The following is a 23014-nucleotide window of genomic DNA, read 5'->3' as shown; positions in this document are numbered from 1 at the left end:
CTTGAACCCACAAATCGTGAGATCATGACCTGAGCCAAAGTCAGAGACTTAACTGAGTCACCCAGGCGCCCCAGATTTTTTATTGTGTCAAAATAAACATACCATAAAATGTAGCCATTTTAACCATTAAACATTTTTTTTAATGTTTATTTATTTTTGAGAGAGAGAGCGAGCAGGAGAGGGGCAGAGAGAGAGGGAGACACAGAATCTGAAGCAGACCCCAGGCTCCGAGCTGTCAGCACAGAGCCCAATTGAGGGGCTCAAACCCACGAACTGTGAGCTCATCACCTGATCCGAAGTTGGACATTTAACCAACGGAGCCACCCAGGCACCCCTCGTTTTAACCATTTTTTAAGTGTATAGTGGTATTAAGTACATTCACATTGTTGTGCAGCCATCACCAGAACATTCTCATCTTCCCAAACTGAAACTGTGTTCCCATTAAACATTATCGCCCCATTTCCCCCTCCTCCAGCCCCTGCATCCACCATTCCCCTTTCTGTCTCTATGCATTTAACTATTCCAGGTACTTCACGTAAGTGGAATCATACAAAATTTGTCCTTTTTTTTTTTTTTTAAAGATTTTATTTTTATTTGAGAGAGAGAGAGAGAGCATGCAAGCAAGGGAGGGGCAGAGGGCGGGGGGTGGGTGGTGGGGGACAGAAGATCCAAAGCAGGCTCCGTGCTGACAGCAGTGAGCTCAGTGCGGGGCTTGAACTCACAAGCCCTGAGATCATGACTGAGCCGAAGTCACATGCTCAACCGACTGAGCCACCCAGGCGCCCCCAATATTTTTGTCCTTTTGTATCTGGCTTATTTCACTTATAATGTCTTCCATTCATGGACATTCATCCACGTTGTACCAGGTGTTGGAATTTCATTCTTTTATATGGATTCCACTCCTTTCTGTGGCTGAGTAATATTCCATTGTGTTATATACTACATTCTGCTTATCCATCCATCCGTCACTGGGCACATGGTTTGCTTCCTCCTTTGTTGGCAGCTCCTTGAGAGCAGGAAGACAGGAAGCCTGTCTGAGCCATCCGGTTAGAGTGACCACTCATGATTCTCAAATGTTTTCCTTTTAATGCTTATTTATTTGAGAGAAAAGAGCAAACAGGAGAGGTGCAGAGAAAGAATCTGCACTGTCAGCACAGAGCCCAACACGGGGCTCGAACTCACGACCCATGAGATCATGACCTGAGCTGAAGTTGGGCGCTAAACCGACTGAGCCACCCAGGTGCCCCCTGTATATATATTTGTGGGTTTTTAAGCCCAAACCAAAATGAGATCATTCTTAGGCAGTGAGTGAATCTTAGGAGTTAAGAGTGGAGACTTTGCAATCAGACGGACTTGGGTTCAGGTCGCAATGATGTAACCGGTTCCTCATCTGCAAACGAGGAAGAGAAGAGTATCTGATTCCTAGAGCTGCTGTGAAGGTTAAATTAGAAAATATCCCGAAAGTTGCCTGGCACCTGGTAAGGCCAGCCCTCTTCAATGGTGGTAAATTCACCATTCAAGAGGCTGCCGGCTCCTTGAGGAAGGGAGCTCTCCTAACTTGTCTGCTTTCTTCAGGCCTGTGGAATAAGTGTCTAGTAAGTATTTACTGGATGAGTGAGTAAATGGTTCAGTAAGAAGATAGAGCACCTCGCATGGTATCGAATGGACTGTAGTATGATTTCCAACCCTGTTAAGCTTCCCTGTAACCAGCAGAGCAGAGTGGTTGGTTAGGAGCCTAGGCACCGGATTTCAACTCCGGTGGGTTTTAGTTCTGGTCCCCCCACGTGTGTGACCAGAGTCAAATTATTTCAAATGCAGCCACCTCTGCAATTCACTTTAAAGTGCAACTCGAAAATGGAGATAAGAATAGCACCAGCCTCATGGGGGTGTCGTGAGGATTAAATGAGATGATCCATGTCAAGCGCCTAAAAATAGCACCTACCTCAGAGGGCTGTCATGAGGAGTAAGGGAGATCGCCCCCAGAAACATCCAGAGTGTGCTCAGTGGATGCTTTATTCGCTTAATGTCAAAATGTCTATTACTGTTTGTCATCCTCAGATCAAACAGCAGCAAATCGAAAGCAGAGACCCCCAAAACACCCACCAGCCCCTCGACCCCCACCTTTGCCCCCTCCATCTGCCTCCTGGCACCCTGCTATCTCACAGGGGACTCGGTGCGGGACAAGTGTGTGGAGATGCTCTCAGCAGCCTTGAAGGCCGAAGGTGAGAGGGCCTGGGCCAGGGGCAGGGGAGGGAAGGGCCTCCCAAGGGCAAATGAGATGCAGTCTTTCTCAGTGCCATGGGAGTGGAACAGGATGCTACAGTCCCCTGTATGGGCAGGCTCCACTGCCAAGGTCATGTCTGGCTAATGCCTGTGCTTCCTGAATCTCTTTTAGATGATTACAAGGATTATGGAGTCAATTGTGACAAGATGGCATCAGAAATCGAAGATCATATCCTTGAGCTGTGCCAGGGCTGTGGGTGCCCGGACGCCAGGAGCAGGTCTCCCAAGTGCAAGGGACCCAGGACAGTGAGGGGGAGGGGAAGGGCTCGGGGCCAGCCCCCTGCTCTGCCTCTGAACTGGAGTTCTTCATTCTAGCTACCATTTATTAAGTCTTGCACCTGCCAGCCTCTTGCTAAGCTGTGTATGAGCAGTACCTCGTTCAAGGTTGAGAACAATCCCGCAAGGTAGGTTCACCGATTAATCCCATTTTACAAGTGTGAGGTAACAGGCTCAGAGAGGTTAAGTCACTTGCCAAAGCTCCTACAGCTAATAGTAGTGGTAGACTTGGGATTTGAACCCAGAGAGTGTGACTCTAGAAGCGGAGGGTTCAACTGCTGTGCTAAACAGGTTGTGTCATCATATGGCTGGGTTGCAATGTCAAGTGTCAGAGCAGGTGGGGAGGACAGCGTTTCTCATGCTCAGCCTTCTCCCCTCTTCCGTCCTCTGAAGATAACAGCTCCCATTTTTGATTCCCTACTATATACCAGGCACTGTGATGGGCAGTTGATACTTCCTACTTCTGCCAATTGTCACAATCTCTGTGAGGCAGGGGCTGTTGTTCCCATTTTACGGATGAGGAAACCGAGGCTCGAGAACTACTGGGTGTCACAGCTTGACTAAAAACCTTGGCCTTTGGATTCCATGTCCTGAGTTCTTTACACACGGCCCGTTCTCCCCCTTTTTGAGGGGGGGGGCGGTATAGACAGAGGAGGTGACCATTGGAGGGATGTGGGCTCATTGCACCGAAAGATTGTTGTCTTGGGAAAGAAAATCCTACAATGTGCCCCAATGAATGCATGGGCTATCTTTTACTGGAGAGACAAAGCTTTGCCTATCAAAAAGGGAAGGGGACAGAATCCCCAGGGGAGAGGAGTTCTCACTGTGACTGGGCTACCTAGGGAGCTCAGTCTGTTGGGGAGGGTCCCTGGTCAGTCTGGGCTGACCATGGTCAACAAGCTTGCCTGTTGCCACTTCCTGCCTGAGTCCTACCTTTATATCCTCTGACATATTTTCTGGGAGTTCCCCTCCACCATGATTTAATTATGAATGGGCATGTCCCAAGCTGTCCGGCACCTCACCAGATACATTGTCATAAATCCCAGTTGATCCAGGAGCATAGAGCATCAGGTATCAGAACTCTGAGCTTTGTCTTTGTTTCCTCCAAACGGCTGTCCCTTCAGACAGGTCCCTTCTACCTTCAGGCTCAGTTTGAAACAAAGGTGGGTTGGGGCACCTGGGTGACTCAGCCGGTTAAGCGGCCGTCTTCAGCTCAGGTCGTGATTTCGCGGTCTGTGAGTTCGAGCCCCGCTTCGGGCTCTGTGCTGACAGCTCAGAGCTTGAAGCCTGCTTTCAATTCTGTAGACGCCCTCTCTCTGCCCCTCTACTGCTTGCTGTCTGTCTGTCTTTCTCTCTCTCTCAAAAATAATAAACGTTAAAAAAATTGAAACCAAGGTGGGTGATCCGGTTCATAGTTCCACACCTGGCTTTTCCTCCTCCTCTTCCTTCACTGAATGTCCCTCTCCTGAAGGATAGGAAATCAGAGCTGCATCGAGCCCTTTGTTCTTAGAAGATGGGAGGTAAGGGGGCGCCTGGGTGGCTCAGTTGGTTAAGCGACCGACATCGCCTCAGGTCATGATCTCGCGGTCCGTGAGTTCGAGCCCCACGTTGCACTCTGTGCTGATGGCTCAAAGCCTGGAGCCCGCTTCGGATTCTGTGTCTCCCCCTCTCTCTGCCCCTCCCCCACTCATGCTCTGTCTCTCTCTTTCTCAATAATAAATAAACGTTAAAAAATTAAAAAAAAAAAAAGAAGATGGGAGGTAAGGAGGAGGATAAGTTCGGGGGCTCGAATGCTCTGTGTCCTAAAAAGGTCTGTTCTCTTTGGAGTGACCTTGCACTGACACGGCAGTGTAGGGCCGTGCTCCTCTGAAGGGGTCAGTGACCCCCAGGCCCGTGCTCCACCTCATCCTGCTGCCCTGTGATCTCAGGAAACGGAGACAGAGTCAGGGAGAGGCTGATGACAGTGCTGCCGGCCCTCCTGTCCCCCCATATCAAGCAGATGCACGCCTCCAGGAATCCCAAACGCACATTTTTAAACAAATCTTTCGACTTTCAAATGCATTATGGCACGTTCTTTCTTTTCAGGCTGTTACTGTACAAGCAGCATGAACACAGCAGGAACAGGAAAAAATAGATAACAGCACCTTTCCTCCCACTGCTTGTAGCAAGTCAGCTGTTTGCATGTGTCCGTAGTCCCACAGTCTCTTTCTCGTATGTGGCTCTTCCCAGCAGAGGGCTTGCCTTCCTGACTCTGCTTGGCGTGGGAGACGGAGAACACGCGGCTGTGTTCCCTGCGCTCCTCCAGAGGATGGAGAAGGGAGGAGGGGGCGGGCGGCCTGTCTGGGAGGCAGCGTCTGGACAGAGAACTCACCGTGGTCGGTGGTCAGGGGCGACTTCCTGCTGAGTGAGGGGAGAGAGCATTACCGTCAGGAGGGGGTCTGGCTTCCAGCCCTGTCTCTGCCGGGAATTTGCCACGTGACCTTGAGCAAGGGCCCACATCCTTTCTAAGCCTTTAGCTTCCTTATCTGTTCATGAGAGAAGTAACTCTGACCAGCAATTCCCAAAGTGGGTCCCATGGCATGGTGGTCGGTATTCCTAGAAAGAAAGGGGGGAAGCGGGGAGGTGTCTCTATCCTGTAATATGTTGGAAACACCAGGTTAAACACAATGATGTGTTTATTGCAATACCTCTTAGAGCCTTCAACCTGTGCCTCCCAATCTTACGTTTTCCTCCGGTAGCCGGACTCATAACATCCAGAGGCCCTTCGAAACGGGGGGATATCTTTATCAGTGTCCTCATCTTCACAGCCCCTACGTGTTGAGCACTTGATGTCCGAGACACCAGGCTGGTGCATCACGCGGTACGGCTTGCTGAATGCTCGGCACAGCCCTGTATTTTATAAATTAGGAAACAGAGACACAAAGAAGTCACGTGACTCACCTGAGTCACACAAAAGGCTCGACAAACGCAGGATGCCCATCCCTGGGGTCCCGACACCACAGTGCTTGCTGTGGCCTGATCTCACCAGAGAGACCGTCTCTCGTTCGGGATGCGTAGCTGACCCCAAATGCCCTAAGCGATATCGCCACTGTGGGAGTCAGAGGCCACACGGGTGCCCAACCCCTGTACTAGTCCAAGGAGAGGAACCGACGGTCCTGGGGCTCCTCGGGCTTTGGGGAGTGGCTCCCCAACCTTCTGTGCCCCTCCACGAGTGGCTCGCTGGCCCTTGACTGTGTCACATATCTACCAGGAGCTCAAGAGCACGGACATGAAGTACCGGAACCGGGTGCGCAGCCGGATCAGCAACCTCAAGGACCCTAGGAACCCCAGCCTGAGGAGGAATGTGCTCAGCGGGGCCATCTCTGCTGGGCTCATTGCCAAGATGACGGCAGAGGTGAGAGTGGGGCTGGGGCCTCTGCATGGTGGGGCAGGAGGCCAGGCCCCGCTGGCTTGGCCCACGCCTGAGAGGCAGCGGCTTGTGACTCAGTGGAGATGAGCCGGGGGGCTTTTTCAGCCAGACCACTGCAGACTCCCCTTCCTTCCAGGCTTCTGGGCCATCAGGATAGCGAACACAGCTCATATGAATTAAGCACTGCGCTCAGTGCTTTGGGCTCATCGGCTGATTGTATCTTCACACTAGGTAGAAGTTGTTTATTGTCCTCATTTTACAGAGGAGGACACGGAGGCTCCGAGGAGTTCGCTGAGTTGGCCATGCACACGGCTAGAACATGTCAAAGCCAGGGGCACCTGACTGTCTCTGTCGGTAGAGCAAGCGACTCTTGATCTCAGGGTTGTGAGTTCGAGCCCCGCGTTGGGCGTAGGGTTTTCTTTGAAAAAAAAATTAAATCTTTAAGAAAAAGAAAATGTCCAAGCTACCTGGCCCCAGAGCACCCACTCTTTACTGCTTTGTTATCTACCTCCTTCTTCTGCCTCGTTCAGTTCTATATCCCATTATGCAGCTCTGGGCGCAAGCCAGAATAGCAGTCCCTATCCCCATGGAGCACAGCCCTAGGTGGGGAGACAGATGTATTTTCAAATTTATACATACGGAGGTGGTAAGAGCCGCGATAGAGCCACCAGGGGAACTTACAGGAGGGAAGGATTGACCCAGCTTAAAGGGGTCATTAAGGGAAGGAAAAGGAAACAAGCCTGTTCGAGGAAGTCTGTGCAGTGTTTAGCAGCTTCAGAACTGTGCCAAAGTGCATGAGTTTGAGTTCTTCTCGAACTTAGCTGGGTGGTCTTAGACAAGCTACTTAACCCCTCTGTGCCTCAGTTTTCTCATTTGCGAAACAGGAATAATAAGAAGAATCGCTATCTCAGGAAGGACTGAGGAGTTAATATATGTGAAGTGTTCAAGTTAATATGTGTAGAGTGCTCCCCAGAATTTGTATACGATAAGCTCATTCATCGACCATTTCGTGTAACCCCCAGCACCATGCTGTGGAAGAGGAAATATTATGCCCACTGTATGGCTGAGAAAACTGAGGCCACACACAACTTTACTAGTGACAGATGAGAGTTTGAGCCCAGATCTGTTTATTTCAGAGCCCACGCCTTGGGAACACCTTTTGTACACCCTTAGGTATGAGCAGCTCCCTGTTGCTAGCGTTGATAGAGGGGCTTTCCCGCAAGCACTCGGATTGCACTGCTGAAGCACCTCTCAATCCAAATGGCCTAGACAAGGGGAGGGGAAATGCACTGGGATCCTGGCGTTCCGGGTGCGCCTCAGGATGTCTGGGAAGCTTCTGAAACTGGTGGCAAGGGTGTGCCTCTGTGTGTGTGTGAAATGTAGTGGGCGCGTGTACATTTTTCTGTTCGTTGGCTTCCTCAAATATCTCAAATAAGAGAGGGCCCTGGTTTTACGATAAAATGGGGAGCTTGGCACAGGTAGACCAGGATTATCTCTCTGCTTAATTCAAAATATCTGATCTTTTTAGGCAAACAGCAACACATGCCCAGAGTTACAAATCGCAACTTGGCTTTACGGTGTATTCTCTTTCCTTGCGAGGAGGAGCTGGGACTTTTCGTGAAAGCCGAGCCTTGTGTTTCCTCCTCCCTGGCCCTCACTCTATGCCTCTGGGGTCCCTCTTCTTCTTTGTGTACACATTGTAGGAATGCTATCAAGAGACTCTTCCGGGCAATCCAAGGCATTGGGAAATCAGGCCGAGGAGAACCAAGAGCAAGGTGTAGACACAGGTTTGAGCCAAACCCAGCAAGATCGCAGAAGCTAGAGGTCAGAATGGAGCTGTGTCTGGATTAAGGCCAAGGCAGGCTCCAGAAGTCCCAGCACAGCAACTGACCAAGCCAGACATGTGGATGGTCTAGCCCCACCCAAGGACTGTTCACTAGAACAGAGCAAGAGAATCAGGTGGTCAACCCGGGCCCAAGAAGAGGCTGACCAGACCAAGAGGAGCAAGCCAAGAACTTAGCAGGCCCTCCACAGGGCCAGCCACCAAGGACCCTGTCCCCTGCCAGTAACCCAAGTGCTGAATCAGAGGAGACCTTCATCTTGGGGTCATCTTTTGCCCCAGGCAGGAAGTTTCTATAAGAAATAGAAGACCATTTTTGCTCCAATAAGAAAAATAACGGTTCCGGGTTGGGCTATCCGTTGTGCTGTGGCTCGGGGGACAGGGAGTTGCCATCAGGAAGAGCCTGGGACAGTGGATGCCTGCTGCACGGGTGTCCCTCACGGCATCCTGTGTCTCCCTGATTCTTCCTCATTCTTCCTTTTCTCTTCTCCCCTCTACCCAGACACATCACAGAATGGGGTCAATTCTGAGATGTTCTTTAGAGCTGGCGAGTGGATCTACTGTCAGCACCATGAGGAGACGGGTTTTGTCTGTTCTCTGCTCAGCCGGCACTGAGACCCATGCCTGACCCGTCATAGCTGCGCCACACGTTGGGTTCATATTCAGGGTCCTTCTCTAACGATGCATACACGTGAGGATCAGTGTCCTCTCCCACCGTACTTTCCTCATTTCCTACCTTATTTTCCGTAGCGCTGTACTTCCTGTGGCCTTGACGTTGCCTCCTCCTAGGCGAGGCAGGGCAGAGATAGGCCAATGGACTGGTGAGTGGGTGTTTCTCTGTTCTCTCTCACACAAGACCCTCTTTCCACAGTCTGCCCCCCCAGCCACATCTGCCACACTCCTCACCTTGAACACACCCAGACACCCTTCCCCAGATGTGTTATTCCGGTCTGATCTTTTGCGTCTGCTGTTCTCTTTCTCTATAGCTGCCATCTCCCTTGGGTACTCCTGCTTATCTTTCAAGACTGGTTAAGGTGTCTTCTTTAGTGAGCCTCCCCTGCCCCCAAGCAGTCAGCCACCGTACTCTGGGCTCCTCCCGCCCCCCTACTTTGTATACCTTGGCTTTAAGTACTTCATATGCTGTCCTACAATCCTGTCTAAACACTTGGCTACACTACCAGATTAGCATTGCCTGGGGACAGGAACCAGACCTTGGTATCTGAATCCTTAGGGCTCAGGGGCAGTGGTCTGCTGGGGCCAGCGTTTATCAGCTCAAGAGAGGTGATTATGCGTAGCTATTCCCAGCTCTGCGCTCAGTCACATCGCATTAGCAGCTGCTAATCGGCCATGGTAGGAGTATTTACACTATGGAAATTGGTCACCCCTCTGGCTAAGGCCCGTTCATGAGCACACAAAATGGCAGCTAAAGGCATTCAATAAATTGACATCCAATACATTTTGAACGAATGCATGCATTGAGCTCTGGATGTCCCTCCAAATTAAAGTCAGCTGCTTTTTGCTTGTATCGCCCCGGGTTGACTTGTTTTCCTGTATACCCCTGCCAATGGTTAGGACCTGGTCCTTGAACTTAATACGGTGGGTCTTAAACATTTGCACCCACCAGAATAACTTGAGGGCACTAGTAAAATTCCCAGGCCTGCCCTTAGAATTTTGGATTCATAGGAATGTGCATTTCATCAGGAGGCCCAAGTGGTGATAACGCAGTGGTCGGCACACCAAAATCACTTGACCTTTGGGCCGGCTCTGTTTTCCGTGGTTTAAGGAGTCAGGATAGACAGCAACAATGACAATGTTTAGCCAGTACCAAGGCCTCATTTTAACGTTAGCTCCGGCTGCCCTCCCTCCCCCCAAACCAAACTTACCTAGAGCTCTCTCCACTTTGAGTGGAGGAGTCAGAATGGCCAGGCAAGTGGATCAAGGCAGGATAATGCAAACACTGAGTGTCTGCAGTAAGCTGATGGGAGATAGGAGACTCTGTTCTATGGGAGCTTAAAGACAAAGATGTTCTGTGATGCAGGTGAGCAGTTAAGCTCGTGCACCCAGGAGCTTCAGGTCCCACTTGGGTCAGGGTAGCAGCAGCAAGTCGTGGATAGTTGAGGTCAAGGTCCCCAGCAGGCAGAATGGACTAGGCAGTGATCACAGTTTGGATCAAGGGCCCTGGGTCAAGTCCAAACTGGAAGGATAAGGGGAACATGACAGATCAGGTGGTCACGGTCCAGCCAGTTCAAGCAGGAAGGTTTAGGCAGGTACCCGAGGTCCTGGCCGGCAGGGTGAGCGTCAGATCTGAGGAAATGTATACAAGATGTTGACCCCGGGCTGGAAGCTATTTGCCTTCTGCTCTCCGGCACACGCCCTACCGCTCGTGGCCCGCTCAAAGCCCGCTCAGGTTTGCCCGTCCACCCGAAGCAGAATGGGGGCTCTTTGGGAATGGCCTTTCCTCAGCTGGGCCAAGGCCAGTACTCCAGGCCTCCCTCCAGCTCCTTGTCCTCAAGCCAGCATGTTCCCCTCTCCTCTGTTCAGGCTCCCTAGAAACTGGATGGGGGGAAGGGCTCCTGGGACTCTTTATCCCTGAAGGGCAGACTCATTTCTTTCCAGGAAATGGCCAGTGATGAGCTGAGGGAATTGAGGAATGCCATGACCCAGGAGGCTATCCGTGAGCACCAGATGGCCAAGACTGGCGGCACCACCACTGACCTCTTCCAGTGCAGCAAGTGCAAGAAGAAGAACTGTACCTACAACCAGGTGCGGGAGAGGAGGCTGTGGGGGGCACAGGGAGGGGGGTTGTGGGGGGGAGCCAGAGGGAGCCTCGGGGAGAGCCCGGGGGAGAAAGGGCTAACACCCCAGGCTGCAGAGAGAAGGGCACCTCTCAGTACATCAACATGATGCGCCGTGGCTTCTAGAAAATGTTCTGCTGCACGGAGACTCACCTAGATTCGTGTTTATGAGGCTCTGGCCTGCCCTGAAGCCAGAAGAGGAGGAAGCAGACTCACCAGGCGTAGACTCGTGTAGAGTCACAGATGGGATGGTTGGAAAGAAACTGAGCAATTGAAAACTTAGCTCCCTCTTTATACATGGGGAAACGGAGGCCCGACAGGGGTCAAGCTCCGCAGCTCTGTCCAAGATGGCCAACGTGGTCCTAAGTGGCAGACATGGTGTTAAACCCAGATCCAGACTTTTCTGCCTTCGATACGGCCAACTTGGCCAGTAAAGCTTAAGGGATTCGGCCCCAAGCCCTAAGGGTGAAGACCCCTATCCTGGCACAGGGAATTTAGAGAACCCCCTTCTCTGAAAGACTTAATGCCCAAAAACTGCCTTCCGTTTCTGGGTTGTACGTGTTCTGTTCTTGGGACACCAATATTCCTGGATTCTAACTTGTACCTAGTCATGTTAGAACTCCACTCATCCCTCCGTCTGCTGGACATGCCAAGATTTAGCAAGAACGCCTTGCCCGCGGGAATCTTTGGCTGCAGCAGAAATACAGCCGGCCTTGCCATTCGGGAGAAGTCTCTCAAAGAATTCACGTTCAGGAATTCAGAGGTGTTTTTGTAAGCCTCCTGCTTCCTTCCAAGCACATTTCCACGCGGAGTGATGTGCTTCCTGTGGAGTGATCACTTCCCTACCAGAAAGAAGTAAACGGCCCATCAGCAGAGCTCTCCCTGCACAGAGAAACCCCAGTGTTACCCTCCTTCAGGTGTCACCGCTCTCTAGTAACGAGGCTGGGCTAAGCCAGGTCCTCCTGGCCCGCTGCTGGGCTCCCTCGTGAGCCGGGCAACCACCTCCCACCGCACAGACTCCCAGCTGACATCACATTCACAGGCGAGTGTTGGCAGAGGGACATGTCGTGGTCATCCAGGGTCAGCTGTAGAAAATCAGAACAGCAATTGTTAAATCTGGAAATTCAACAGATTTGCTGAGAAGCCCGGTGCCTGCATCTGCATGGTTTGGGTAAGGGGATGAGAAACTAGAAAACATGGTATTAACTAGTCCCCGTGATCCAATGATCTTCAAATTCCTCTTCCTCTCTGGGCCTCAATTCTTGCAACTCTAAAATGAGGAACGAACTCGATAGTCTTTAAGGGTGCTCCCAGCTCACTCAAGTTCTGATCAGTGGAGCACAGCCACGAGGGTGTGTCCAGAGGTGAGTCAGGGAATCATTCCTGTAGGAGCTGAGCCTTGAGGCAAGAGAAGAGAGGTCAGTTCAGAAGGATCGAGGCCAAAAGTAAAAGTGCAGAGGGCTGGGTGAGCCAGAGAGGCACTAGAGGTGAACTGATGGACCTGAGAGAGGAGAGACAAGGATATGCTGCTCTCAGTGATGAGGGAATTGCCAAAGTAGGGCGGGAATAACAGTGCCAAGCTCTGGGATTTGGACCTTCTGCTACTGACAGTGGGAGCTACGGCAGGTCCTAGAGCACAGGAGTGAATTCCTGAGCGGCTCTGTTCTCTCTCAGGTGCAGACACGCAGTGCTGATGAGCCCATGACTACCTTTGTCTTATGCAATGAATGTGGCAATCGCTGGAAGGTCTGTATGTCTGTAACTTTCTCCCTCCCCTGTCATCCACAGCTGCTGCCCCACATAAGGAGTAGTATACCCACAGCCAAGGAGGGGGGCTTCCCAGCCTGCAGAGCTGGAGATAGTGGCGGGTGGTTGCTGGGGAGGCGGGGAGAGAGTGCATGTGCATGTTTTTGTTGGGGAAGCCACCCGGCTGGAGTGGGAGCAGCCGCCCACATTTTATCACAGGATGGGCAAGTCTGTCATTTGAGCACAGATGCAATCAGCCTCCTGAGATCCACAGAGGGGAGGAAAAACAATAGCACTCTGCATTTGGGCCACACCTCTTTGCAGAGTTCTTTCGCAGATGCAATTTCCTTTGAACCCTGCCCAGCACAGCCAGGGGTGAGCGCAAGGCTGAGCCCTGTCAGGGGGCGTTGCCACCAAGTGCTCCCAGGTCATCTGCCCTTCATACGGCAGCTCTGGAAAAGCCCTAAATTACCCAAGACTGTAATCTGGGCTGCTCCAGTCCCTGCAAAGGCAGAGGTTTTGTTTTAGGGCATGGGAACCAAGCAAAGACTCCTACCAGAGTGCTCCTTCCTGCCACGTCTTCTGAAAAGACTCAGTGTGGTCATGTGATTCATGTCAGTTTCCAGTACCGTCTGACTTGCACGTGCACTGTGTGCAGCCTGGGCCACCAGGCAGGCTGCAGGTGCCCTGAAAGTTCTCAGGTACTTGGCAAGGAGCCCAAGACTGACTGGGAGTTGGGAGCCCTGGTTTTAGGTCCCCGTCTGCCCTACCCACTGTGTGGCCCTGCGCATGCCATGCACCTCCCTGAGCAAAAGGGTGATGGTGATGCGTTTCTCCCATGGTTGATGCGAAGATCATCACGTATGCATACACGCTTTGCAAACAACTATGAGAAATATTCCTCTCACTCTCAGGCGAGGAAATTGAGCCACTGAAAAATACTTAGCGAGCATAAAGCCGGCACAGTTTGGAGCACTGAAAGACAGTATTCCAAATTCCTGATCGATTGAGTTTTCTGCAACCTTACTAAAGGCCTTGATAGCCCTGGGGCCTCATTAGAACCGCTATTATTTTTTAAGGTGAAAGTCAGATGATTATGTATTTTTCCTTTATTCACTTATTGAACACTTAGGGATGGGGCCAGTGTAGTGGCCTTGGGGTTTAGAGCATGGGCTTTGATATCAGTTTCGGATTCTAGGTTTATCACTTACAAAGCGACTTTGCTAAGTGACCTGAACTTGCCAGGCCTGAATTTCATCATTTATAAAATGCGGGTATTAATATCTAGTCCACAGAGCTGTTTTGAGGATTAGAGAAGGTAATACAAATACAACATTAACAGAGCTTCCGATAGCACATATGGTATCTTTGTCAAATCAGAAAAGGGTCTCCCTGCCTCCAAGTGAACCCAGCCTTGCACCAGGATACAGAACTAGGCAGACGGGGCAGGAGCTAAGTTTCAGCCCCAATTTGCCCTGTGGCCAGGCTCTCTTGTGCAGTGAACAACCTGTACAACTATACCAAAAAAAAAAAAAAAAAAAGCCCTGAGCACATATGTGCTGACACATAGAAACCACCACTCTTATTATGGTCCGTTTGTTACCTACTGGTACTATGGGAGTTTGAGTAAGTCACTTAACCTGTCTGAATTGCTCCTTTACCTACAAAAATGGGAGTGATATATAGTGTCTACCTCATACAGTGATGGTGAGGATGTAATATTGCCTATCCCAGAGGAAGTGCTCAACAAATGGTAGCTCTTGTAATTTTTACAGTTGGGAAAAGGACATTCTGCATGCTGTGAATCCAGCTCCCCGCCCTCATCTCTTAGTTGGAGAGGCAGGGCTCACTAGAGGTAGTAGCTACATGACTTCTAATTTTCAGGTAGTGTCCATTGCCATGTGGGAGGCTTAATAGTAATCACAGCGATGTTTTTGACCATGAATTAAAAGCCCACCACATACCTGGCATCAGATTTCCACTCATTTATTACCTGCTATCTTCTTGCATTGGCCAGCGCTCTGATCCCATTTTACAGATGAGTGATTTGTTCAAGGCCACACAGCTAATAATGGCAGAGCTGGGATTTGGATTCTGGTCTGTGCGGCTCCAGATACTACCTTCTTTTTCATGTCCCCTCCGTCTGCCCCCTGGCCTCCTTGGGTGACGCAGGGAAAGCTCTAAAATGTTACTGCCTTTTTGATTTTGTAGTTCTGCTGATGGAACCGCCAGCCAGGATTTCAGTGAACAAGGTGAGGAAGAACAAAGAGAAAGCACTAAGCCAATCTAGCTGGAGAAAAAAATAAAAATTAAGATGAAGAAAAATGCCGAACTCTGAATGGGGTCTTAGGGATCAGAGGGAGAAGTCTTTTGCATGTTAATAATCAGTTATTAATATACGCTAATGGGGTAGCATAATTGGGGTGCGATGCTAAGAGTCTGTGTTGACAAACCTCTTGCAGGAGCTTAGAGGCTTCATGCCCGAGGTGTCCTGTCTTAGAATGTGGGCTGGCAGTCCTTTGCTGTGAGTCGCCTCCCTCACATCCCAACCTCTCAGCTTTTTCCAAATTGAAAAATACCAACCGGACACAAATCTTACCACCCGAGGGGAACAAACGTGTGGAACAGCACGCACACAGTTTGGCGTAGGCAGATGGGACTCCCGTGCCGTGTAGAAAGATTTTTACTTCTCATCTCTTCCCAGACTCTCTGCGATGCCCTGTTTATGCTGGCTTTGGGCACCTCTAAGGACTCCAGACCCAGTCCCTCTAGGCAGGGAGCAGATCATCTTGAGCTCAGGCTTTCTGAGAGAAAGGTACAGCAATGCCTTTGAGTTCTGCAGTCCCTGGGAGATCCGGAGGCTTGGAGCCTGCCTGGGCCCTGGCAATGCACTCTTCACAGCTTACAGGGCACAAGGCACCTTGGAGTGCTCCTCCTGCAATGATATTGGCTTGCATTTTATGCTGATAGGAACTTTAGGCAAAGCTGGAACCTTCTGGAAGAACCTTGTGAGCAGGTCTGGTGAGCACGTCCAGGGTCTCAGTCTCTGGCTATCTCTGGCCTTCTGACAGCCCCAGGCTGAGCCTCCTAGACCCTGTGTTTCCTCAAATAGCCAAAGTACAGGGGTCTGCGAATTCATGAGAGCTTGGGAAGGTCACTTAGCCTCTCTGGGCCTCTTTCTTACCTGTGAAAGTAGGAGTGGCATGAGTGCCTACTTCACAGGGTCATTGTGCAGAGGCCACTGGTTTCCATCCGCCTGGGTTCACTGGTAGAGCCGCTGTTGGGAGTCACTTCAGCCCAAGCTCCTTATACGCCCTGGCATCATCCGGGGATTGGTCATTGCCTTCCTCCTTCCATCCATCAAGCGCCTCCTTGTATAGATGAGCCCTGTAAATAAACCGTGCGTGGAAATCTGCCACCACCTTCAGCTTTGCAACAGCCAGATTTGGGGTAGGTCCTTTGGAGGGACTGAAAGTCTTCTCACGGAAGAGGAAAGACAGAGCTTGTAAGTGGCAGAACCAGGACCGAAACCCTGGTCTTCTGCTTCCTGTCACTGTGCTCAATGCTATGCAAACCCCAGAGTCCTACACAGTGCTCAGCCCCTACCTGCCAGGAATTCCAGGCCTGGCAGGGAAAGAAACCATAAGCAGTCTTCCATGCCCGACAGGATGTGATAAGAGCTGTACCTGAGGGAGGCGTATTACCCATGGAAGTATGGGCTGGTGTTGCCTCCAGAGCCAGGTGCTTCTGAAAGTTCCGTGTGGATGGGACCCCCCTGGGGATCATGTTAAAAATGCAGATTCTGATTCAGTCGGTCTGGGGGCAGGGTGAGATTTTTTATTTATTTATTTATTTTTTTTAGTTAAAAATTTTTAAAAACGTTTATTGTTGAGGGACAGAGAGAGAGACAGAGCGTGAGCGGGGGAGGGGCAGAGAGAGAGAGGGAGACGCAGAAACCGAAAAAAGGGCTCCAGGCTCCGAGCCGTCAGCACAGAGCCTGATGCGGGGCACGAACTCACGAACCACAAGATCATGGCCTGAGCCGAAGTCGGATGCTCAACCGACTGAGCCCCCCCGGCGCCCCCAGATTCTTCATTTCTAACAACGTCCCGGGTGATGTTGTTGCTGCTGGTCTATAGAACACAGTTTGAGTAGTAAAGGTTTAGATATCCAGATTTTTCTTTGCATGATCTAATCCTCCATCCAAATGCCTAGAAACCAGAAGCAACAATTATCAATACATTCAGGTCAATAAATGTTACTTTGGGCTGTTTAAAGTGGCACTGGGGGGGGGGGTTGTCAGTAGTCACGGTGTCCGTATCCATTGTGCTCCCAGTGTCCCAGGGAGTTACAGCACAGGAAAAAATACAAAAAACCGAATCTCCACCCTCAATGACCTTACTGTTTACAAAGGAGATGAATCAGATTAAACAGCAAAAAAACAAGTCAGCTCCAGTCTGCACATCTATACAGTACACATCTACATTCACAAAAGGACCCAGAAAAGCATGAATAGGCCTCAGACTGTGTTCATCACCAGACATCAGTACCCTCCCAACTGGTCTTCCTGTGTCTGCTCTGGACCCGCTCCAATTCAGGCTCTCCACTGCGCTGACCAGAATGGGCTTTTCAGAATCGCAACTCTGGTCATGTTAGAGTCCCCCCACTCCCCCACCCCCATTCCAGGCCTTCCATTTTCCCCCACTGCGTTTGGCAGGGTCCACAAGGCCCTGCGGGGCTGGCCTCTGCCCTGCCCCTACACTTTGTGCTCCAGCCACATTGGCCGTGCTGTGTTCCTCCTTGTCATGCTGTCTTCGCGCAGACTGTTGGCTGGGACTCGTGATTTAACCCCATTTCCTCCTTCATGTCAGAGACAAAGAGGGGGCGAGCGGCAAGGGAGTTAGCATGAACTTCTGCTACCAGGAAGTCTTCCTGGGGGTGTGTGTCGGGGGGGGGGGGGCGGTGGAGATTGCTACCTTACAGGAGGAAGAAGACCAGGTCAGGTAAGGTGGAACACTGAGGCGACACGCTTGGGATGGGGGAGAGAGGGTCTCACCAGTGATGTTATGGCCCAGAGACCTTGAAAACAAAGTACTTTCAAGATCTTATGACCAAGTTAGAAGATATTTTCAGAAGGTTACAGGATCCTCAAAGACTATATCCGGTGAGAAGTCTTTCGTAGACTATATCCAGACTACCAAATCTCCGTCTTTAGCCCTGGATTCCTGGAGCTTAAAACTTAATGTCACTAAGTATTTATCTAGATTTCTCCTCTCAATACACTGGCCCTCTCAATACAATTAATCTGAAACTGAACTCACATATTCACGTTCTTAAACGCCTTCTTCTGTCTTGTGTATTTGTCGGCTGGTTCACTACCTAGAAGCATCTCTGACGCTTTCCCCTTGCTCTCTTTACTTGTCAGTTACGGATCCTATAGTCCCTCCCTTGTCCAACCCTTGTCTCCATTGCCATCGCTTGCAACACTGTCTTTCAGGTTTTCTCTTTCTTGCACCGATGCAAAGACCTTTTACTGATCTCCCGACTCAAAGCATCCTTCCCTTACCTGCATGTGCCTCGCATGGCTCTGAGCATTGTTTTCCCAGTCACCTCCACTGGACTTCCACCAGCCGTCAAACTCAAACTCCTTGGTTTCACTTTCAGAGCTCCTCTCCTGTCTTGGGTGGCTTATCTTCCACCTCCGCTGCCCCTTTGCTCCAGCCTAAGGGACGTATTTGCCCTTGAAAACCTGATGGACCTTCCAAACTATGCCTGTTCTGATTACTGCTCCCCCCCCACCACCTTCACCCTAATCTTACCAATCTTCAGCGGCTCACTTGAGATGCGTGTTTTTTTTTTTTAAGTTTATGTATTTTGACAGAGACAGAGACAGCGTAAGTGGGGGAGGGGCAGAGAGACCGAGAGAGAGAATCCTAAGCAGGCTCCATCCACACTGCCAGAGCAGACCCCGATGAGGGGCTCGAACCCATGAAGCTGTGAGATCATGACCTGAGTTGAAACTGAGTCGGACACTTAGCCGACTGAGCCACCCAAGGCACCCGTCTCTCCACACTGGGTGTGGAGCCTGACACGAGGCTTGAACTCACAACCCTGAGATCAAGACCTGAGCTGAGATTGAGAGCCGGATGCTTGACCGACTGAGCCACCAGGTGCCCCCATCTTTTTTTTTTTTTTTTTAAGTACAGTTGACACGCAGCGTTATGTTAGTTTCAGGTGTATAGCATAGTGATTTGACAATTCCATACATTACTCAGTGCTCATCACAGTGAGAGAAGTATGTACCCACCGTCTGTCACCATACAGCATTATGTTATTGACTATAATCCCGACGCTGTACTTCTCATCACTGTGACATTTTATAACTGGAAGTTTGTACCTCTTAATCCTATTCACCCACTTCACCCCTCCCCAGATGCACATCTTCTGTGAAGTCTTCTCTAACCCCTGGCCACAAGGGATATTCCTCAGAACTTGCACAGTGCTGTGAGACTGTCATAATTACACTGCATTCTACCATGAAGATGATGGTGATGATTTCTTTGTATCACAGTATCAATAATATCTAATAATTACTGAGCATTTGCTAACTGGGTATCTTGGACACATTATGTATGCCTCCATTTTTCATCTGTAAAATGGTGATGATCACGGCACCTGGTTCAGAGGGTTTTGAGGACTCATTAGGATCATACCTGACACAAAGTACTTGGTTAGGAAACATTAGCTAGTGTAATAGGGGCGTAATTTACATTGTCTCAACTCACCCTCGGACCCATGAACTGCTTACTGTTATTATACTCTCTTTTTTAAAATTGGGATAACATATATATAACATCAAATTTACAATTTTAACCTTTTGGGGGATTTTTTTGCATTTTTTCAAGTTTTTATTTAAATTCTAGTTAACATACATGGTAAAACTGGTTTCAGGTGTCGAATTTAGTGATTTATCACTTACACATAACACCCAGTGCTCATCACAAGTTAATGCCCATCACCCATTTAGCCCATCCCTCGCCCACCTCCCTCCGTCAACCCTCTGTTTGTTCTCTATAGTTAAGAGTCTCTTGTGGTTTGTTTCCCTCTCTCTTTTTTCCTCCTTTCCCCTATGGTCATCTATTTTGTTTCTTAAATTCCACATATGGGTGAAATCATATGGTGTTTGTCTTTCCCTGACTTACTTCGCTTAGCATAATACACTATAGTTCTATCCACGTCATTGCAAATGGCAAGATTTCATTCTTTTTGACGGCTGAGTAATATTCCATATATATATATATACCACATCTTTGTCCATTCTTCAGTCGATGGACATCTGGGCTCTTTCCATAATTTGGCCATTGTGGATAATGCTGCTGTAAATATTGGGGTGCATGTGCCCCTTCGAATCAGTATTTTTGTATCCTTTGGGTAACTACCTAGCAATGCAGTCACTGGTCGCTGGTCGTAGGGTCGTTCCATTTTTAACGCCTTGCGGAGCCTCCATACTGTTTTCCAGAATGGCTGCACCAGTGTGCCTTCCCACCCACAGTGTAAAAGGCTTCCCCTTTCTCCACATCCTTGCCAACATCTGTTGTTTCCTGTGTTGCCGATTTTAGCCATTCTGACAAGTGTGAGGTGGGTTGTTTTTCTTTTTTTTCTAATGGACTGCTTCACGGAGTTGTGTGTCACCCTTGCACAGGGCCATGCTAATCTCCGTATTGTTCCAATTTTCGTATATGTGCTGCCAAAGTGAGCCCCCGTCTGAACCATTTTTAAGTACGTACAGTTCAGTAGTGTTAAGTACATCCACATCGTTGTGCAGCCAATCTCCAGACCGTTTTTCATCTTGCAAAACTGAACCTCTATACCTGTTGAACGGTTCCCCATTCCCTCCTCCTTGAGGCCCTGGCAAGCACTGTTCTACTTTCTGTCTCTCTGAATTGTTATTACTACACTCTTTTTACAAAACTGAGGATACCAAAGTCCAGAGAGCAATTTGCTTCTAGGGGACAGAATCTGGACTTGAACCCGGGTCCTTGTTCACGCGCTAAGCTGCTTTGAAATACGGCTTCATCTCACAGAGCATCTGTGATGTGTTTTACTTCCCTCATAACAGTCATGGCCGCCGTGTGGCCAGGCCCTCTCTGTGCCCATGTTTTGTAGCCATTGTCAAATGTAATCCTCACGACAGCCCTGCAGTCACCGTGAGGGCGGTGTCCTATCTCCCCGCGGTGTCTGGTACAGAATAGAGACATGTTCAGTGACTGTGGGCCTCGCAATGCCTTTAAGTAGGCTCAACAATGCTAAGTAAGCTTGTTGTACATTTTTTAATGCAATTGTTTACATTTTTGGAAAATGTTGATCCTCTCGGGAGAAAACTAGCTGAAATGCATGGGTTCCTAAAGAACTTCCCTATCCTTTCCACCCCCCACTCCTTCTGCAGAGTCAATCTGCTCTTCTCACCCCAGGCCAGCCCCCAGGCCGCACCCCCCCCCCCATCTGTACCTCATCACCGGCTCTGCTGATCCACAGCCAAAGGCAGAGACAGGCAGGCAAGGGGACACAAGAGACTGTCCCTGCTCGGCTTCCTCCTCCTGCCATTCCACCTCCACACCCTTCCTTCTAGCCATGCACAGTCCTGGCTATCCTGGAACAAGCTTTGTCCTTTCACGCCTCCGTGACTTCGCACATGCTGTTCTGCAAGACTGGAATGCTTTCCCTCCCCTCTCTTCTCCACCTCCGAGACGCCTACAGTCTTTGCAAGCCAGCTCAGATGTCACCTCCTCTCTGAAGCCTCCTCCCCTGCCCTCTGCTCTCAGTCCGCCCCCTCCTCGGCACAGACTTGGACTGCAGGGACTCCTAGTCACTACAAGTGTCCCCGTGTCCCCAGCTCCTTGTGCTGTGATGAGGCTTCCTCTCTGCTCCTGGTGGGGGTGGGGGGCGGGTCAAGAGGAGCCCGGGGCACTTTGATTTTTTGATGTGCCTGGTATTTTTGAAAATGACGAGATGGCAAAACAAGTTCGCAAATACTGAGGCAAGTTTTTCCATGTTTAATAAATTAATGCTTCTAAGAATACAAAAAAAATACAACATAATTGTGCTGCTCACAAGATAATGATAGGATTTATTGAAATATAATAATTTATAATGCACCACAGGCCTAGCGGTCTGTTAATGAGAAACAAGTTTAGGGACACAGACGGAGGGTCTTTGATCAAACCGGTCAGTGGATCTGCCATAATGTGAAACCCCGTTTGGAGATTGTGTCAAAAGCCTGATTTGGAGACCCTGGCCAGAAGGTTCTTCTGGCCCCTTTCTGTGCTGATAGGCTGTGCTGCCACCTCTGTACGCAGTAGGTGCTCACTGTTTGCTGAATGATTGGCACACGTACAGCTTTGCAAGTTAATTATTGAAAACTCACGCACAGTAAGTATTCCTGAGAAACAATGAAGTCCTGAACAATGGGGCAGGAAGCCACCTCCTTCTCCAGTAACCCCAACCTGAGTCCAGCTGAAGACTGCAGCAGGAAACCCCTCACCCACTGTCTTTCCTACCCTTCCTCCTCAAGGGCACCAAACGCAGCTCCTGTTCTTGCCTCTCTTCTCCTCTACCCTCTTGAGGGTCCCAGGTGAAGAGAGAGAAAAGCACTCAGAAGGAGGCAAGCAGCCAAGCTGGGCTGGGAGAGGAAAGTTGTCCTGCCCCCAGGCAGGCCTGAGGAATAAAAGAAACAGAGGGAGGACAAAGAAGGACTTAAAGCACCGGAGCAAGGGGGAGAGAGGCCTAAGGAAGTTTACAAAGCAATCTGTCAGAGAAGGGCTGAAAAGGGAGCCCTGCTGGGCTGAGTGGCGCAGGCGCTCTACTCACCTTAGGCCCAGTTAGAGATGTGCGTTTACCCAGCCCAAGTCGTCCCAGGAGCTTCCCAGAACACGAGCGAGGCCTCCACTGGCCGGGTTCTGGCAACCTCAAACACCTCTGCTCTAATAGGCTCAATACACCAGTTTGCTTGAACCCACCAAACTGGCCGAACTTCCAATTCCCTCTGGATTTCCGACAGAAACACTATGTGGGTGAAGGTCACCAGCAGTCTGACTTCCCAGATTTTCTGAGCCGGTGAAAATATCCACAAGGCCTTTCTGGAAGTCTCCCCTGCCACCAAAGGCAGGATTAATAATAATAACGGCTACCATCTGAGTGTTCATTCTGTGTGGAGGGCTTTACCCCATCTCACTTAGTGCCCACCACCGCCTTAGGTATGATTGCCCTGTTTTACATAAAGGGAAATGGGCCTGGAGAGATTGAATGACTATCTAGAGGATAGACAGCCTGGATTCCAACTCAGGTCTGTTTGACCTCGATGCCCACCCTCTTCGCTCTATGGATATTGTCTCTTGGGAATCCTCTACAATTCTTTCTTTCTTTCTTTCTTTCTTTCTTTCTTTCTTTCTTTCTTTCTTTTTCTTTTTTTTTTTTGTGGTACCCAAATAAATTTCAGATGGGGTAGGATGGTACAATTCTGAGCTATCTAAAGAATTCCTAACCTCACAGCTGGGGATGGGAAGAGCAGTGGGAGTGGGAGTCTGCCTCATGGCTGGGTAGGGTCCTAGTTCTTTTTAGACACTTGAGTAATTTAACCATAATAAGTGGGCACTGGGAACAGGACAC

General features: G+C 49.9%; 1 protein-coding gene, 1 long non-coding RNA gene and 1 other non-coding gene across 10 annotated transcripts in view; 1 reads left to right on the top strand and 2 right to left on the bottom strand.

The window, feature by feature from the left end:
* Positions 1-14674, top strand: part of TCEA3 (transcription elongation factor A3) — a 37332-nt gene extending 22658 nt beyond the window's left edge. For both annotated transcript variants that reach the window (XM_053208796.1, XM_053208791.1), the window contains 6 exons: positions 2059-2222; positions 2396-2457; positions 5804-5953; positions 10425-10571; positions 12278-12349; positions 14561-14674. In XM_053208796.1, coding sequence (XP_053064771.1) covers positions 2059-2222; positions 2396-2457; positions 5804-5953; positions 10425-10571; positions 12278-12349; positions 14561-14569 — 604 coding nt within the window. In that variant the 3' untranslated portion in view covers positions 14570-14674. The remainder of the gene's footprint in view (positions 1-2058; positions 2223-2395; positions 2458-5803; positions 5954-10424; positions 10572-12277; positions 12350-14560) is intronic.
* Positions 113-23005, bottom strand: LOC113599489 (uncharacterized). 7 transcript variants are annotated; one of them, XR_008292904.1, is made up of 6 exons: positions 20858-21204; positions 9692-11688; positions 8545-8593; positions 5283-5448; positions 4704-5154; positions 113-1006 (listed from the first exon to the last, which is right to left on the bottom strand). It is a non-coding gene; the product is annotated as an uncharacterized LOC113599489 (long non-coding RNA). The 7 variants fall into 7 exon arrangements; XR_008292894.1 differs by lacking the exon at positions 113-1006 and adding an exon at positions 15534-15736 and having other exon boundaries at positions 2220-5154; XR_008292906.1 differs by lacking the exon at positions 113-1006 and having other exon boundaries at positions 2220-5154; positions 9692-10112; positions 11528-11688.
* Positions 20007-20109, bottom strand: LOC113599658 (U6 spliceosomal RNA). Its single transcript, XR_003420575.1, has one exon. It is a non-coding gene; the product is annotated as a U6 spliceosomal RNA (small nuclear RNA).
* Positions 23006-23014: the final 9 nt, after the last annotated feature.

Source organism: Acinonyx jubatus, chromosome C1 (genome assembly GCF_027475565.1).
Source record: "Acinonyx jubatus isolate Ajub_Pintada_27869175 chromosome C1, VMU_Ajub_asm_v1.0, whole genome shotgun sequence".
In the NCBI taxonomy this organism is placed as follows: Eukaryota; Metazoa; Chordata; class Mammalia; order Carnivora; family Felidae; genus Acinonyx; species Acinonyx jubatus.
This window is presented reverse-complemented; position numbering and strand designations above follow the sequence as displayed.